Raw genomic sequence first — 18,559 nt, 5'->3', positions numbered from 1 at the left:
AGCTTCACAAATGGTTGACATTGGGTTTATTTACTCTGACTACCCATTTACTATTTTGACCGTATCTTTTTTATCCGTCTATTTTCCTCTACTTGTGTTCCTTTGTCTTTTTCTCATTTTATCTACCTGCCTGGTGTTATTTCCTCATTGTCAACACACTTAAATTAAATTAGGTTTCGTATCGTACTATCTCACTGTTAATTAACAGGATTACGCAAAAACTAGAGGACAGGTTACCATGGAATTTGGTGGGAGGATATGGTTTGGATCAGGCAAGAATCAGGAAAATAATTTTTGTTTCTCTTTCTTTAACATTGCGAGATAGGGAGTTTCTCAACAATTTTGTTTTCATTAATCTTGGTCTTGTAAACAGATTTAAAAGACTGATCTTTATGAGTGTTTGCAATTTGGTGCAGATCCAAATAAAAGTCTGGATCTTGTGAATTTAAATGTGGTTTCTTAAGGGGACTGTTGGGCCTTTGTGGAAGAATACACTCTCCGTGTTCCCTTCCAGTAGTTACATTGTCAGCACCATCAGGGTCTAATGAAATGCTTTTTTTTTTTGAAAGGCGTCTCTCGCTGAACAGCCAACAAAGGCGAGAAAAGGGTAGTGTGAGGAGTAGCTCATTTTATAAAGCGAATGTAATTTAAAGTCAGATGTGGTGTCAGAGTCATTAATCATTTTTTCCCTCCCTACAGTCTCATGCCCTCACCAGATGGTGGCACTGCAGGCGACCACAACGTTTGCCCAGGCCAAGAATCAGGCCCCATCTGACATCAGAGTATCACACTGAGGCGCTGATGGAGACACGGTGACCAGTGGACACGTGTGAGTTTGAGGTGTGAGCGTGAAAACTATCCTGACCTCTGATTATCATCCCTTCAGTCTTTTCCACTCATCGTGACATTTCAGGGCACACTGTAGCCTCTGATTGGAATTCTGAAAACCAATCGATTGTTTTGCCAATATTGTACAAAGTCCCATTAATGTCTTTTGACAGAAGAGAACAAAGAATCCTTAACAAAGACGCTGCGTCACCTCTTTGCAGCGAGGCTACCAGATTAAGCTGTTTGAAGGGAGGAACATTGGAAATACAAAGGATTGATCTTTAGGCAGAGTATTGGCAAGATGACGAAATATAAATACAGAACTGCCTCTACAAATTATTGTAAAGCTGCATACAAAACAACAGAAACAGAAAAGCAATATGACATCTTCCTCTGTTCTTGCCTGTCAATCAAACTTGAATGTGCAACTGTTTGTGCGTCTTTGCGCTAACAGGATCTGTGTCTTCCATTAAAAGCAGTTACCCGTTTTGCGAGCCAGCAGAAGCATGTGCGTCTTTACTCGTGCTCGGATGCAGGGAGCAGATGAATGCTCAGGAGGCGTCATGTCCTCGTCTGAGCTGAGACAGATGCAGGGTGCTGTTCTGTCACACTCCTATACACAGCGAGACAGACAGCTATGACTGTCGGCTGTCAGGACCCGAAAACGCGTACCTGTCAGCGAACGGGGGCCGGAAAGCTTTCAGCGAGGTTAACTAAGAATAACGTGTCCACAGAGGGACAGCAGTGAGCAGGGGCGAGTGGATCCAGGGCTCCTCGGCGGCGTGTGCTGTGTGATGCAACTGGGTCAGGGGGCAAAGAGCAAGACTGAGAGGCGAGCGGAGGTGAAGGATGGGAAGGCAGGAGGTGATGGGAACGGAAGAGAGGAAGAAAGAAAAACACTGACGGGCAGATGCAACAACAGAGAAGAAAGAACACACACACAAGTGATTGACAGGTAGTGGCCTGTGAGTACATATGAGATGTGAAAGGAAGTGGGAGACATTCAAAACCTGACAATATGACACTCCCTCTCTTCATCACTCACACTTTAAGTGGATGTCATGACAGTGACACGGCTGCATGCTCATTTTACACAGCTCTGCATGCGAGTATCATTTCCTCTGTGGCTACAGCAATTCAACAAGAACACTTTAAGAAAAATTACAGTTTATTATCTGCGACAAGGAGGTTATAGTTTCATCTGCGTCTGCAAAGAGTCCAGATAATGGCCAAATGAGCCAATGTGAGATGTAAAGCAGGAAATTCTCAGGTCAGACGGTGGGGATAATTTAAAAGGCAAACTTCGAAATAAGTGTGGAGACAATTTTGTGCAGATTTGCCGGAGTTCACGCCTGAAAATGGCTCAATTGTGTGTAGTTTGATTCTGCCTGATTGAATTCAAGGGAACTGTTGGGCCTTGGTGGAGGTTTGCGCTGCACTGAGTTCTATTCTAGTTAAACCTTTATTCCTTTTTTGGTAGATTTGTACAGAAAAAACATTCTGGTCATTAAAGCGGTTGCTGAACTCGGGAACATGGCGATTTCACAGTTTATTCAAATGCTCTGAACAACTTTATATATAGACAAATTTAAAAAATGAACAACTTGCATTTCAGTTATAATCCTTCATTGCACAATTATTATTTTTCTCTTCTGAATAAGTTTAGCTCATCTTCTTATGTTTCTTTACCCATCATGTTGCAGCATCTCAGATCTCACCAATTAACTTGGTGAATGTCATCATTGTTATGTATATATATATATATATATATATATATATATATATATATATATATATATATATATATATATATACATATACACACATTACTCTAACACATTAATTTGAATTGAAAACTTGGAATTTTCTTATTTATAATGACATGTTAGCCTGTTATCTAAGTTCTGGTGTATTAATTCTCAGAAGGAAATGAGAATCACACAAACAACAGAGCAGAACTTCACAAACAGCACCGGGAGACATGTGTGACGCAGGAGAAAAGCACACGCGAAGCAGTAAAGATCTGCGTTCCACACATCTATGATTTCACCCCCTGTTCTCTGCTCCCGAGCAAAGCCACAATAATTGGTATTGCAGGCGGTGCTGACAGTTCATGCGCCAGCACGCAAGGAAACGGGGATGTACAGAGGGAGAGGTAAAAGAGAAGAAGGTGAGAGGTAGGTGGAGGGAGACAGACAGGGAGACAGAGGAGGAGAGCGGGTGGGTGGAGGTAGACAGAGAAGGTGAGAGAGAAAAGGACAAACCCTGTATAATATCCGCTTCGCTTGCTCTGGAAGAAACCTGGCTGCGCTTGAATGACATATTTGGCAGCGTTAACGAAACTGCCTGGAAACAGCGAGTCAGAGATCAGCCCTCTCCTATACTTAGGCCAGTTATTGGGTATGTGAATCAAATAGCGATTTCTTTCAAGGGAGGGCAGAGAAGTCGAGGGAGGGGGTGGAGGAGGCTGGGAATGTCTTGTTTACTGTGCAGGGCTGTTTGTGTGTGGGGGCCGATAACGAAGCCCTGACCAGCGAGCGGATTCTCCCTTGATGTATGTTTTGGTGACAAACGCTCCTCCAAATGAAGATGGGAGCCCAGAAAGCATTTACACATTTGGTTGCATTACCGGACTCTATGAGAATTACTAATGCAGACAAATGGTTCTTTGTAGATACAGCCAGGATGAAGAGGAAATGAAATGACCTTCTGAACTTAAAGCTGAAAGGAGGGAGCAGATGTTGACCGGACACAACAAATCTCTAAACTTTGTTGAGTTACAATCTAAAAACTCTGAGTGGTATGATGCCGAAAATGTTCCGCTTTTTCTGTTAAGCGAATAAAATAAAGAAAAAAAAAGAAGATGCTTTTCTGAAACTAAAAAACGCCTTCATTCCAAGAGGGGATTCCCAACTTTGTCTGCTACCTGAGGTTTGAGTACTAGATGTGCTCTTTCTTACCCCTGAAGTTACTCTGAGGCTGTTCTGCTTTGTTCAGAAGGGCGGAAATCTAGTGCAGCCTCTACAGAAGGCAAGGGGAGTTGGGTATCCCTGAGCCTCCGTGTGATGAATTATATAAAGCCTGCCCATGTTGGGGAGGCAGCTCGGACGGAGTTGATGTGCAAAGAGGATGTCCTGTGGACTGAGAGAGAGAGAGCGCTCATACTCACTTGTGAAAGATCTTGGCCCTTTTGTCGCTTGAGAAGTTCTCCAGCTGCAGTGACTCCTGAGTGAGGAAGGCCACAGCCAGGTGAAAGTAGTTGTTCCACAGCTGAGACACAAACACAGACAGAGAGTGAGGTGGGGTAGGAAGGACAAATATTTATGAGGTCAAGATGTCAGCTGCCACAAAAAAAGGAGAGCCAACTTTCAATCAGACTGTAGCCTTTTTCAGACATGAACTCTGTATAATGTCAGGAAAATCAGGTCTGGACATTTTCCTGAGTTTTCATTTCACATATGAAGAACGCAGCAGGACATTGTCCACGTCGGACACGTTCACAAAAACAGGAACATGTTTGGAACGTTCAGGCGAGGGGTGGTGCCTGCATGGGTACAGCGTGCAGGTGGTAGGACTTGACGTGTAAAGCCCGCTGCAGAAATCACGTTTTTCTTTACCGCACATTAACACTGACGTCAAGCTCTCAAATCTCATTGTCTTTCCAAGTTGACATCTTCATCATGGTCTTCTACGTGCATTGGCTCCTCGAACAGACATTTTAGTTCATGTCTGAAAGCAGCTATAAAGCAGTGCTACTGTAGCCACCATCATTCACAGCTGCACAAATAGTTCAAGCATGCACAGGAAATAAGTCACTTGATAATGCCATTTCAAAGATATAAAGAATATGTATTCTAGCACACATTCTCTTATGATAATACCCATAAGCCCAAATACATGAATCTTAAAGCTACAACAGTAAAAATGGCTGTACGAGACTCGAGATGATTTATCTCAACATCACTGAGCTGTAGTTTAAAATAATGAAAACCCAACAGCTTTTTTCATACATCATAAAGAGGGCTGTAAGTGATAGAAGTCACTCTAAAACACTGTGACAATAATCAATCTATTAAGGCTTTTTATGTTCAGTGCAACTTTAACATTCTTCTGTAGGTCAGACATTTAAAAGACAGTTGCTCTAGTATGGCAGCAGTGTAAAATTCACATCAAATTGCCAGCCATTACAAACTGATGTTCCCTCGCCACAGCTTTTATGTCTGCTGCCTCCAGCAATTTTCTTCTTTTCAAAAGGTCTGTTGTAAATAGAACTTATATATTCCAGTGTCGCCTTCACTATAAGAACATTGTGGTTGGGATGGTGTGCGAGTTGGTATCAGGGTTGTCTTCACAAAGACTTTCACCCATTCTGCTCTTACCTGTAGCTCGAAGTTGGTTTGATCCAGAAACTTCTTGTTCAGCACCGCTGCGTATTGATTAATGGCCCTCAGGAACACTCTGGAAAGATAAGAGAGGAAAACGTGTTTGGATCTACTCTTAATAAATATTTCTCCACTTTAAATTAAAAAGTGTTTAGGTCTCATTGTTTCAAAATACATTTGCTTAAAAGGTCAAGTTCAACACTCTGCACATTCTCCACTGAAACCAATCTCCTTGTTGATGAAGTAGCCCCCAGGTATTCACACCTGACGCAAATACCACTGAACACAACATTTGAAGTCATAACAAAATGTTACTTGCGACGACATGCTAACAAATGAGCCACGTTTGACCAAAACAGCTCAACTACTGTAGAGATATTTGCATATTGAAATATAATGGATTGCATTTATATTGTAAAGGCAATACAATAAAGTATTTTTTTAATATTAATCTACATTTTCACCACTTAACAGAACAAACCTACTTCATGGGTATTACTGCTGCAACCTTAAATACACACACAGTATACCAACTCTAAGAAAAAGGCACAAGTTTAGATTATGCATTTCTATTTTTTAACCTGACAGCTACTTTCTATCAGCAGTCCCTGTAAGCAAAACACCCCAAACACTACAAACTACAGGATGCAAAAAAGAAGCTACACACAATGTGTAATGGCAGATCATCTGAGAACTGAACTGCAGTTTTAAAGCTGTGGTCAGAAGAGAGAAAAAGGTTCAGGAAGAATGAAGGTTTTCCCCTGTGAAAGAGAAAAGTACGTGCTTCCAACAGAGGTGAAGCACAGGTGCAGTCTCTCTCTTTGGCAGGAGGCAGAGAACGGCTGGAGGCACTCCCGACAAAAAAGATGCATTAACTAGATGTTAATGAGAACACTGTCTGATGGGTCAATCCCCTTTGATGTTGCAGAATTAAATGTTAATAACTTAAGTGGCATGAAGCTTTTAGAGAGGAATTATGATTGCTACACACAGAGTCAGAGGCCCATCCACTATTTCACTCCATTCCCTGGCAGAAGCAGCCGTAGAACAATGTGTCTGACAATCTCTAAGAATTACCTACTGAGGACAAAAAGTCCTTATGATGTGTTTTTAATAACCTCAGTTATTTTATTTAAGTTACTGTCAGGTTCTTGTGCTTTTTCAGTTTTAGTCGCTGCTTCCACTCCTTAACGATCAGTAAATGCAACTATTGATTGGCCAAGGCATTAGAATGTGTGACTTAAAAAAAAACAGCAAGGTTAAACAAGGACGATTCTTATGCCACTTGCGTAGATTGCCTCAGGGTTTCATGAGCAGGCAATAAAGCAGCATTAAGATGTAACGCTCAGGTAACCGACTCTGGCAGGTGAGCAGACATCTGCTGCACTGGCTCGAGCCGAGCCGCTACTAGAACTGGGTCTCTGCCGGGAATAGGTAATTCCTCGCACATCATCTACTAGTCTGGCAGTGAGCTTCCCTATCTCCTGAGCTTTCATTGGCGTAGGGACAGGACAGGGGTTTCCCTCAGGTTTCCCATCCTGTCTGACCTTGAAAAGGAATAACCATCGCTGTTAAGACTACAACGCAGTGGGATCTGAGGTATTTTAAAGCTGTGCAATATTCATGGCCCACATTAATCTCCATTGCTGACTAAATGCTATCTCGGGCCGGTATGGGATACGTACTTTATTAAGAGTAACCTTAATCTTTCGCTGAAAAAAGGTTAAGTGTCATTGAACACCTTTGGATAAGCCATTAGCTCAGGCTCTCTGTCCTCAGAGTGGGAGAACCCCCCCTCCCATCTACTAAGCACTCAGGCGACCTATTACCACCATCCAGTCTGTGTGAGCTCAGGCTCCCCCTCTGCACAGCTCACTCAATTTTCTGCAGCTGTGAACATGCCAATATGGTTGATACGCTTAACACTGCGCTTACGCTCAACTGTGTTTCCAACCACTGCACTTTTTTGGCTAAGAAATACTTCTGCTCAATATGTGAGGCTCATAATATCTCAATTCATTTTGATTATCAGGTGACTTTTAAAAGTGGCTGATGGAAGAGCAGTTACTCATACCAGGTGTCTCTCAAAAACATTGGCTTTCGGTTATTACTGGAAAAGGTTTACATGCTGTAATGTTCAGAAAATACATCACTTTCCTCGTAGTGTCCATTGCTGCAGCTCCTCTTTTCAGCCTCTGTCTGAAACACTTGGTTTTTAGCGCATGTCTCTTTAAGGAAAAGGCGGCCACCGAAAATAAGGTCATGTGACATCAGAAGTATCGGCCTGATACCATAAGTTGCTCAGGGCAGGCTTTGTGCTCTTTAAATTTGCAAAACTTGTACATACATAAAAACCCATATAACACACTAGAGTAGAGAAAAACTGAAAAACCATAATTTCTCCTTTAACTTTAAAATGAATCTCATTTACTCTGCCTGCAAGAGCCCATATCCACTCCGAGATTCATAAAGAGGTTGTCCAGGTAATAGAGTAATACCAGGGTGTAATGGAGGGACATCACTGGAACAGCTTTCTACGATGAAGCGACATATCTTGCATCTCTTGCAGCTCCTGTGGCAACAAATGAATCTGCGAATCTCATTAAGGATATACGTATGCATCTTTATGGAGACGGATACCGATTTGTGCCGACCCTGTTCACTAATGTACTGTCGGAGAAAACTGAGGTAAGGTCTCAGTGTGGGGGGTTTAACGACAGCGGCCAGTGAGGCTGCATATTGCAACCAACTCAATATCCCTGGGTTCACCCTCGTGCTTCCAAGCATTGAGGAGCACCAAGAGAAGAGCAGAGCAGGCGGGGTGTCGATGGGAACCCCTCTTGGGCCAGTTCTTTAAAATATGATAATGACGGAATTATAAGTGACTAGAATCACAAATCTTTGTTATGAACAATATAAATTCTATGCCGGCTTTCTGACAGTGATCTCATCCCAACTAAACCATCTGAGTGTCAATATGGATTATGACCACAGCTCCATACCAAATATCAATTTTCCATGTCATTCTATTGCCAAAACGATAATTATGATGACAATATTTCTCAACTAATATGGGGCAATATATTAATTTCACAAGCTCCATACAGTGGATATACAAAATCTCTTGGATCAGAAGGTTTGAGCCTAGAAAAAAATCTAATTAATCAATTAGAAAATCTATCTAATTCACACTAGAAACTGCCTCTTATTAAAAATGACATGAAATAGTTTTGCTGACAAGATAATAGATTCGATCTCAAATTCTCCTTGACAACAAATGCGATGTTAAAAATACCAATAAACCACAATTGGTGGCAAATATGAGCGAAACAAAAAGTCAAGTGAAAATAAGCACAAACACACTTCAAACATTTTGTGGAGCAGTGAAACGATATTGATTCTTGCAGCAGGAAATTAAACCAATTCTCTCCTTAAAAAACTGAAATTTCCAGTAAAAAGTCAATAGATATAGAAGAGGATGAGCCTTATATTAATGTTGCATGTAATAGATGGGATGTGATCGGTTCACCTTATAATCCAAAATAGTAACATAGAGTTCCCACTGCTGGGTCACACATAGAGGAGAGGAGCGAGATCAATACTCCTCACAGCTTCTGGCTAAATACGACTCAACAGGTAAAATGCAGCTGTAATCAGCCATCGCATGTCCTTCATGCTTCTTCTACAATCAGCAGACGATCCTGGCAGATGAAATCTCCTGTGCTCTGGCCGCACACTAGTGTGACATGTTTTGCATAAATGTTTTTCCCCGTGTGTCTATTTCTCATGTTTCGTGTCGGATGGTGATGCAAACTCAAGTAAATGAAAGCCTATTTGAAGCCGGCAGTCTGCCTGAGTGCAGACGTATAATGGGATTTAACGAACAGACAGGACAGTTCCTCTGTGAGCACATCCTGCCATTAATTAAAGTGAAAAAACTTAATGAGGCAGATGAAAATAGAATATCCTCTCCCTCACAGTGGGCTCTGACTAAGACGCTCCAAAGAGGCCATTTGAAACAAGATTAAAAGCATTCAGAGCCTGTTTCTTGAACTCTGGAAAATAGTTTTCTTAACGTGGTCTTAAAAAGTATTTCATAGGAAGTGTAGTCTTCAAATAAATGTGATATACCAACATAAGCTCCCAGTCTCTATTTGAGTTAGGACTTAAAAAGACCCATTTACTGTATATTATGTAGTTAATCAATATATTGACATATTCCGGGAGTATTCTACACAGAAACAGAAATGAGTGTGAATCAAGGGAACTTATGGTCAACATTAACTGCATATTACACAGTCTGCGGTTTCACTTCTCTTTGAATCTTGCATTAATAACAGCACAAAATGCCAGAGGGGGAAGAAACTTGGCTGCATCGCAACGTCTGTGATGGCCAGTCATTACGCCGCAGACGGGAAAGATGTTTGGATGTAAAAGGGGGAGACGATGACAAACAGTTCTTTACAACCCCATTACAACCAGACACAAAACTTTAATCAGCAACTATAAACGTGATCAAAGACTTATCCGATAGAGTCGGTGTGTGTTTTACAGCTTCACCCAAGATATCAAGCATTTCTGTGAATGTAATTCGTAAGAACAACCTGCCCTTATGCTGCCCGGTGCTTATTATCATCTCCAGAAATCCCCCAGCTTCCCTAAGTCCTGCTTAGGGAGACGGAAACTTACAATTGTAATGCTTTAACTTTTTAATTAGTCAACAGTAGGAGCAGCATAGCACCTCCTACGCCATGCATATGGCATCATTATGATAAATATGCTCCGCAAAACTGTCAGTGTCAGAAAAATTGCCCCATTACCGTAGATTGATGGGCGTGCGGCACATTTACATTTCAGCAGAGAAAACAAGAGGAGTTGATTTTCACACCCATGTTGCTTTAAAAAAAAAAAAAAAAAAATCAACTAATTTCCTGCTGCCATGGTGCACACACACACACACACTTGAGCTCCGTCAGGTGATCCGCACCAAAGACGACTATAGCATCTATGCTAATAAGACGTTATCAGCAGATCATACTTGCTAATTGAGTGCAGAGAGCATACTCGATAATGATCGCAATCTATTTGCATACTACTGCTGAATGTGCCTGCGCTCAGAGATAAGGTGAGGTCAAAAAGCTTGGCTATCAGAGCTATTTATTAAATTAGATTACCGGTATTTAAAGACACCTGATCTAATATTAGATCAATTTGTTTGTCGACACACTTTAAACCCAAATGCATCTTACATACAGTAAATCTATATAACGTTAATCATGGCTTTTCAAGGCTGTAAGAATATGAGGTACACCACAGGGAAGCTCTAATGACTCACAAATATAACTGGAGTGAGTCAAAGAACTGCTCTCGACTGGTTATGTTTTCCATTCACACGGAGCGGAAAAGAACTCCTCACTTTAGCACTCAAACCAAAAGAGCTCTCACACAAAGCTGTAATGATGGTACCCAAATAGAATCAGTGCACCGAATTAATAGGAAAAACAAATCTTATCTTAAAGCTGAAATCCATTATGTCCTTTAGATAATAAATAGGGAGTGTTGAATGGGGGAGTGAGCTGAAACACAGCATTAACTTGAGTTTGTCAGGTTGTTGTAACTGCCAAGTTATATATCACCAAGTAATATATTTAAAGGTGGAAAAGCAAAATGGCTACACCATGTCCTCACCCATTGGTTTATGAACTGTTTTGAGGTCTCTAGTTTGGCATATTGTCCAACACCATCTTGGTTTTTTGAAGCCAGAAGTAACCACATTTGGAGGAGGGGGGTGGAGCCTGGCTGAGAACTCGCATTAGCAACCTGCAGCCATTGGACAGTACTTGCTGTCGATGAGATGTTATCCACACCCCAATGCATACCGTGCTTTATCGTCTATTTGACTTTAAATGGGACCATAATTTACAAAATGAGCATTAAGCTGTATGAAGAAAACTTAAAACTAATGAACTCTGTATGAAAATCTTAACTGAAGTTATAAATCAAGTGAGGAGTAGGGTCCTTTTCTCATGGTATTCTATACAAACTGCCCTCTTTTTGCAACCAGTGGCGTCGCCCTCTGCTGGTAATTCATAGGAAAACAGGTATTAAGCACTTCTCCATTGGCTTCACTTTCCAGACCCGGAGTTTACATCCATTTTCATACACAGTCTCTGGGCTTGATGCACGATTTTTTTGGTATGTGCCGCTTTTTGGATGCCAAGACTGACAACCAATGCTCATTAGGCTTTAGAGCTGATGAGTTGGCTACATAGATGTCATGGCATATGAATAGAGCATTACTTAAAAAAGAAAAAAAGGTAATATACAAGTATTATATAGGTTATAAATGTCTAGGAACATACAGTCCATGATTAAAAATGGAGCTGTAAAGGAATAGTTATATTTCTTAGGTTTATAAGAATTATATTGCTTTATTTTTGTAAAAACTGAACTAATGACAGAGGCCGAGTAAAAGGTTACTGTAGATATATGTGTAGGGACATAATTTGCCTGAGAGACTGAATCAAATGACAGTGGAAAAGATCGGATTGCTGCCAGAACCCACCGACCAATGATCCCTCGTCTGTCATGAGAATACAATGAAAAAAAAAGAGCTGCAGTCCCTTTCACTTGGCAGCACCCGGCAGTGTGAAGCCATTGTCAGAGCTGAAGCCCGCTCGCTTTCACCAGCCTATAAACACGGAGAGATCTGAGGTTTAACAATGACAGCAAAGGCTGCTTTTCTTCCAAGCCAAAAGTTTCTGAAGAGGTGAACAGATTACTAATGAGGCAGCGCGGCCTGATTTAGACACGACTCCAAATACTAGCAAGCAGGGGAAAAAAACTCCACACTGGAGTCAAGAGGGCTGTCGAAGCTCTGTTTGAGTTATGAGGTGTATTCAAGGTTATCAGCTGAATCATGAAGTAATTAAAACAGTCAAAAACTTAAACTTTTAATGTTTTTTTTCTTTAAAATCTTTCTGACGGAGCTGAGATGATACAGTGAGACTGTTTACGTGGCTTCATACTCGTGAGAGCACTTAAAATCAGTGTATTAGAGATGATTATACAGGGCCTTGGCAAATTAGCAGACTGACAATCACAGCATGGTTACCCTTTCAGTCACTGTTCATTGCAGTGTGCATCAATTCTGGTTTGAGTGCCAAATTAAATACACATCTGATATGTAGATGCGAAATGGGGCCATTTGTTTGACACACAGCTGATCTGAAGACAGAGGTAATTTGGTTATCAAAGTGAAAGGGGAATTCATTCAGTGTACTGCAAACATGTTGGTTCTGTGCTGAGAGGAGAGACAGAAATCAGCCGCAGCACATTCACTGGGTCTCCAGTGAAGCGTCTGCCTCAGGGTAATAAGTGGATCCTTATTTCATACGAGACAGACGAGGAAAATAAAAAGTCTCCTGTTTGCCAAATAAAAAGTCTGAATGATCTACAAAACAGAGGTGGAACGTTCTGAACAAAGTTGTGGAATTCAATTTCCATTTTTATGTACTTTTATAACAAACTAAGAAGTAGTGCTATACAAACACACCAGCAATATTATTCCAATTTAACACACTGGGGGAATTCTGTAAAATTAATACTTTGATTTGGGTAAAATTTCAAATAAAAACATTTCAGTAAATAAAGAATGCAGAGCTTTCACGACCATTAAGTTGCTTTCAGACATGCATTTAGCTCGGGATATTTTTCCAGAGGGGCTGTATGTGAGAACTCAAATATAAGAGTCAGTTGCTTTGGACATTTTCCGCAAGTTTCCCGATGAGCATCCAATGTCTGAGTTAGCCCATGTGAGGGTTTCCAGAAAATTCACAGCAAGCAAGAGGCCGTTGATGACGTTACTAATAAGCAAAACTGGAAGAATATACCGATGAAGATGTCAACTTGCAAAGTTCAAGTCTGAAAATAGCTTTAGAGCATTTTTACTTCCTTTACTGTAGTAAATTATCTAAGTACTACAATGTGGAAGGATATTTTGCTTGTACAGTCAGCTGCCCTACTGCATTTTGATAATGACCGTGATAAAGAACCACGTTGACAGATATCACATTGGATGTTGTCGCTCTTCTGGGGGCCACCATTTAAAGGCCAATGTACACGCTGTGATCACAAACTGCACTCCATGCGCAAAAAACAATAATACTCGTCTGGGCAAAGGCTTATCATGACACACACACGCACACGCACACACACACACACACACAGTGACAGACATTAGCACAAACTCAAAGTGGCACACGCAGAGTCGTTGACAAAAGTGGTGTCAGGCATTTACATTGGAGACCGAGGATTAACTCATAACTTCTGCCCAACGCTGGCCTGTTGACAAACAGACACACACTCGCGCCCGATGATACAGTGCAGTGCGCGGCGCTATGTCACCAACCATGTTTAATGACTCTCCTATGGTTCCTCTGTGGGGGCCGGGTCTCTTAATCTCACTCTTGCAGAATTGCCGATCAGGGCTCCAACTTCCAGACACAATCCGCACACAAGACAGGGAGCAGACAAAGTGTCACCAGAGCAACACGTCATGTAAAGGTCAAACTTTTCTTTTTCAGCTCATAATACCAGAGGCCTGTGACTTGAGAGGCACTGACAGCGTGAACGGATCCTTTGGGACAAACCTCTGTAATTCTACTGTATGTAGCTACACATATCCTGATTCTTCTTTAAATCACTGCAGGCTCATAATAGCTTATACATAAACAATGGAATAGTCTACTTGACCCGTGGTGATGCTGGTTGCAGTGTCCGCAGAACCCTGAAGCTGCAGCACCACTGCTGCACAAAGAGCTGTTCACCTGTTTATTCAAAGTTCAGGGGAGCTCGACTCACTACCCAGAACACCGAAATCGAGAATCAGTTTCTGTTGCTACACAGCACTGAGGACAATGTCATTATTTCTAAATTTGCCAAAAATGGAGTTGTTATGTTTCAAACCAGCATTCTTAGGACAGTACTCTCCTTTAGCGAAGCAGGGTTCGTCAAATCAGATACCTGTAAGCCTAAAGGCACTGTTATTTCTAACTTGGTTGCTGTTGGGTTATATGTGGACAAACAATATAACGACTTCCTGGCCAGTTTCTTCTCCCTCTCTCTCCAGACCTGCCCTCCAGGTCCTGGATTAGTCACAGAGAGAACGGCAAACCAGCTCCCGAAACCGTCTCCTAATGAGTCTGTGAGGGACTGATGACATGGTTAAAGAACTGCTTCTTCAGCTTGTCTGGGCTTTCATCTTTTCATCTACCACGCGGGGAACCCCCCCCCCCCCCCATTAGTCTCTCCATCTACTATTCTTACACATAATTAACAGCGAGTAACTTTGGGTGTTTTTGGAGGAAATGATTGTAAGAAGGCCATCGGATGTTCACTCAAATCTAATTAATTAGAAGTTTGATCAGAGAGCCAGCCAGGCATGAACAAAAAAAAGTATGAGTATGTTATGAACTGTATCACATGTTAATGAAACTACAATGGCACTCATCACTGCAGAGGTCCAACAGGCCCCTTAAATTCAACCAAGCTGCACCACATTGCACAAACTCATAGAAATCAGCCCCCTAAATGGTTACATTACACTCAATTCTGTCATATCAAATAACCAAAATAAAAATATCTTGACATTTTTTTTATAAATGAATAGATGGACCCAAGCATGACTCCTCAGGGAATCTGTCCAAATGTCAAAAGACGCCTTCGCAATGTTAAACAAGGTGATGAGAACAAAATTTCTGGATCAGCCCCTTGGTCCAAGTCCATGCACAGTTTAATGGGTGAAAACAAAACCTCCTTGGCAGAGGTGAAAAGTAAGAAAATAATAATATGACTACAGGAGGACAGTTCATCTCTATGTGTTGTCTGGATATCATAAGAGGATTACAACTTTATTGATCATGGTAAGTGCAGTAATTTGTCAATAATACACAGTATTTCATTTGATCTGTTAACTCAAGGTCATTGCAGTTATTAGAGAAGTTCAGACACTCTATCCGTGTGTTAACTATCACTAAGTAGAGTAGATCATTAAAATTATTCTATTTTTGAATCTGTTAATCGAATCATTTGGTTGTTTCACCTTCTGACTGAAAGAAGAAGAAAAGAACCGGTGAACATTGGTCCGATTTATGATGATCACTGCACTTGATGCAACACATTGCAGTGATTCAGCACATCTCAGGCTGTAAAGTTGAAGAGTGCAGAGCTCTTGAAAAGTTTACTCTGCAAATCTGCGAGGGAGCCCATTAAGCTGACTGTACAAAGCAGCCAGCAGCTGTTGTCTTGTGAAAGAATGTGATGCAAGGTTTTTCATCCCTTGAGAGAAAAAAAAGACGGAGACTATCGCATTTAAGCAAATGCCAAGTTGAGTTAATTCAGTAAACGCTCTTTAACAGAAAGGTTTAGCTATGGGGCACTTGAACCTTTAAAAAGGCAAGAATAAAATCCCATCGACTGCCACATCTGCATTCCAACATAAGAATTTAAAAAAGAAGCTTAAACTGTTGCTTAAAAAGTGCAAAAAACATAAATATACAGAAGATCTGAGACAAAGGCGGTTAGAATGCTCAAAATATGAAAACTAAATCTCGTCTTTTAGATGATACCAGCTAAAGAGTGGTACCAGGATCCTCACTGCATGATGTACATAAGCTTCGACATGTCTGGATGAAGACAACCTTGTGCAATTTATCCTGCTATGTTAACCAAACAAGATCTATATTACCTAAGACATCTGTGTCAGAGGGCGTGTAATCAAGCTGTCCACCAACCGTAACCTTAGCAAGCAAACTTCCCCTTCATCTCTGTGAACACGCGTCACTCTGTCTCCGCTGCCAATTAGCTGTCACTATTAGGCTGCGGCCGGTTGGCATGGGGGGAAATGGCGGTCGGCGGCTAACCAGGCTGATGCCGCTGTCCACCAGGCAATTAGAGCCCATAAATCAGTTTACAACCTGCAGGAAGTGGGAGGCAACGGCTGGAGAAGAAGGAGTGGGAGGAACGATGGCTGCTGCCGCTGCTGCCCGTCTCATTAGTGGGGCTGTCGTAATGAGCGGACATGAAAGAAGTGTCTGCCGGTGACATGGATGGTGATATGTGCGTGTGGGGATTTCCCAGACACAGGACACTGTGTAGGAACGACTCAAATATGCATTATTAGACTTCCAAACATATTTTAACAATGCGTCATTACTAATATGTTTAGTAAGGATAGAATATTAAGTAATAGAAATAGGCAAGAACTACTTAAAGGATTTCCACGAAACTTGGTGGAAGGATGTGACATGAGCCAAAAAAGGCTTGATTGAATTTAAGAGGACTTTGGTCTGGGCAGTGGTACGCGCGTTCTAGTTTGTATGGATTGGCCTCACCGTTCTCTCTCAATAACCCATCTTCAAAAACAACCAAGCCTTTAGTGCCCTCCAACACTAAATGACAGACATGTGAATAAGTACATTGAACATACGACAGTTACAAGTTGGTAGAGTCCAAAACGAGGTTAAAAGGAGAGCTGTGTTTGACTTGTGTTAAATGCTGATGATATCATCTGAATATGAAAATAGGCAAAATCCAATCATAGTCACCCAAACCAATTTGGTAAGGTGTTATGTACTATGTCAGAGGTATGTAAATTTCATTCTGTTTTGAGTTCATCTCCCACCACATTAAACTGAATCTAACAAACCTTTAGACATATAGATAAATTGTGAGGTGAAGTGGTGGTCCCACTTAAATGCTGCCACCTCAGAAATGTGACACGTTTAAGTTTGCAAAGGCGGCCGTGAATTCAATCAGTCTCCTGCGCTGTGGCAGCTTAAGAGTATGATGCATGCTCCTACCCTCCTATGCTCTGAGATTGTTAATGCAACACATTTATAGCTCTCTCTTGAGATGAATGAATGTGTCACCTTGGGTTCCCACTGTGAGGAGTGGGAAACAACCGATCAGACGCACTTTGACGGATGGTGACAAATGGAAGAGTTTTGCTAATTTGTCGCGAAGCCGACACCTGCGGTATTCAAAACGGGCTCAAGCACGAACCGTCTGTGAGGAGTCAGACTTTGACAGCCTTATTTTTCACGGAGTTGAACAATGTTTTAACTCCAACAAGTGTCTGAATGCAGAGCGGAATGCAGAATTAATCTCATGGTTGTCACAAACAAGTGCAAGCAGACAAAAGGTTCAACTGGGGAATTGTTCTGCTGCGGCATGGGGGACAGCCAGGTCTACGAGTCCAAAAGTAAAGCATTTCATATGCTACAAAACATGATCTGAGAATGAATTGCTGGGAGCTCAGCTCGCAATCAAATGGGCCCACGAAGGAAATGGAACCAAAATTGAGCAGCATTGTAATCTCTACTCAAATATCCTGGCTGGCGATGATGCTGGAATGGTTCAGGGAAGAATGGGCAGCGAGTCAGAGTCAACTACGGGCTGCAGCTATGAGATGAACACATGCTGGAAATGGCCACTTTGAATCCGCGCTTGAACACACACATAGCTCCAGGTACTCGGCTGTTAAATGTTAAAAGCGTTGTTATTTCGATTTGGCTTTTCTTCGTTGTTTTCCTTTTTCATTATTTCATTAAAGTTGATTTTACACATCAACGTCTGTTTACAAGTCTCAGGAAGTAGTGCTGCTGGTGAAAGAAGTTGTATAAAAGCTTTTGAGGGATTGGGAGCTGCACAGAATATTATAAATCACCTCCAGAGATTTCACCAGGAGTGTGGAGTTGGAAAGAAGTGAAGCATGGATACATGCATAACACTACTAGCATAACATACCTCAATCCCTAACCAAAGTTGCATTGTGGGTAGTGTAGGCACTAGATTTTGACAATGATATATCTATTGGTTCCTTTTTTCCTTTTAAACAATCCATCATGAGTGGGACTATATTATATGAGTGCAATAATGAATCCATAATGTAATTTCACAGTGACCATTGGTCTTTGGCCACAGTGTAAAACACATCCACCTTTAAAAATGCATTGGATACTGGTGAGGAAGAGACAGTTTTCCTTCTTTGTTGTCAGGAAGTGACTTCAGGGTTTTCATCTGACAGCTGCCTTGCTGTTGTAGAACAACAGAACTAGCAGAAAATCACAAAAGAGCCTTTAAGTAAGTTTTTGGTTCTAACTTCCTCTGAGGCGCGCACAAAAGCAGAGCTCTTGACTTAACTCATAAACCGCAAAGCACATTTCATCTCTTTTTATATATTTTCGACAAGACATAAAAGGAATCGGGCAAGGTTCACATGAATAAAACAGAAGGCCACTGCGGCACAACCAGCGACAAAGTAAAGAGATGCAGAGACGAAGTTTTGG

General features: G+C 41.5%; 1 protein-coding gene across 4 annotated transcripts in view; it reads right to left on the bottom strand.

The window, feature by feature from the left end:
- dock1 (dedicator of cytokinesis 1) overlaps positions 1–18,559 on the bottom strand; it is a 172,045-nt gene that overhangs the window by 36,107 nt on the left and 117,379 nt on the right. For all 4 annotated transcript variants that reach the window (XM_034569988.1, XM_034569985.1, XM_034569987.1 and 1 more), the window contains 2 exons: positions 5,208–5,286; positions 3,998–4,098 (listed from right to left, as the gene is read on the bottom strand). In XM_034569988.1, the coding sequence (XP_034425879.1) occupies positions 3,998–4,098; positions 5,208–5,286 (180 nt within the window). The remainder of the gene's footprint in view (positions 1–3,997; positions 4,099–5,207; positions 5,287–18,559) is intronic.

The sequence above is a fragment of the Hippoglossus hippoglossus genome, chromosome 19 (assembly GCF_009819705.1).
Source record: "Hippoglossus hippoglossus isolate fHipHip1 chromosome 19, fHipHip1.pri, whole genome shotgun sequence".
Classification (NCBI taxonomy): domain Eukaryota; kingdom Metazoa; phylum Chordata; class Actinopteri; order Pleuronectiformes; family Pleuronectidae; genus Hippoglossus; species Hippoglossus hippoglossus.
This window is presented reverse-complemented; position numbering and strand designations above follow the sequence as displayed.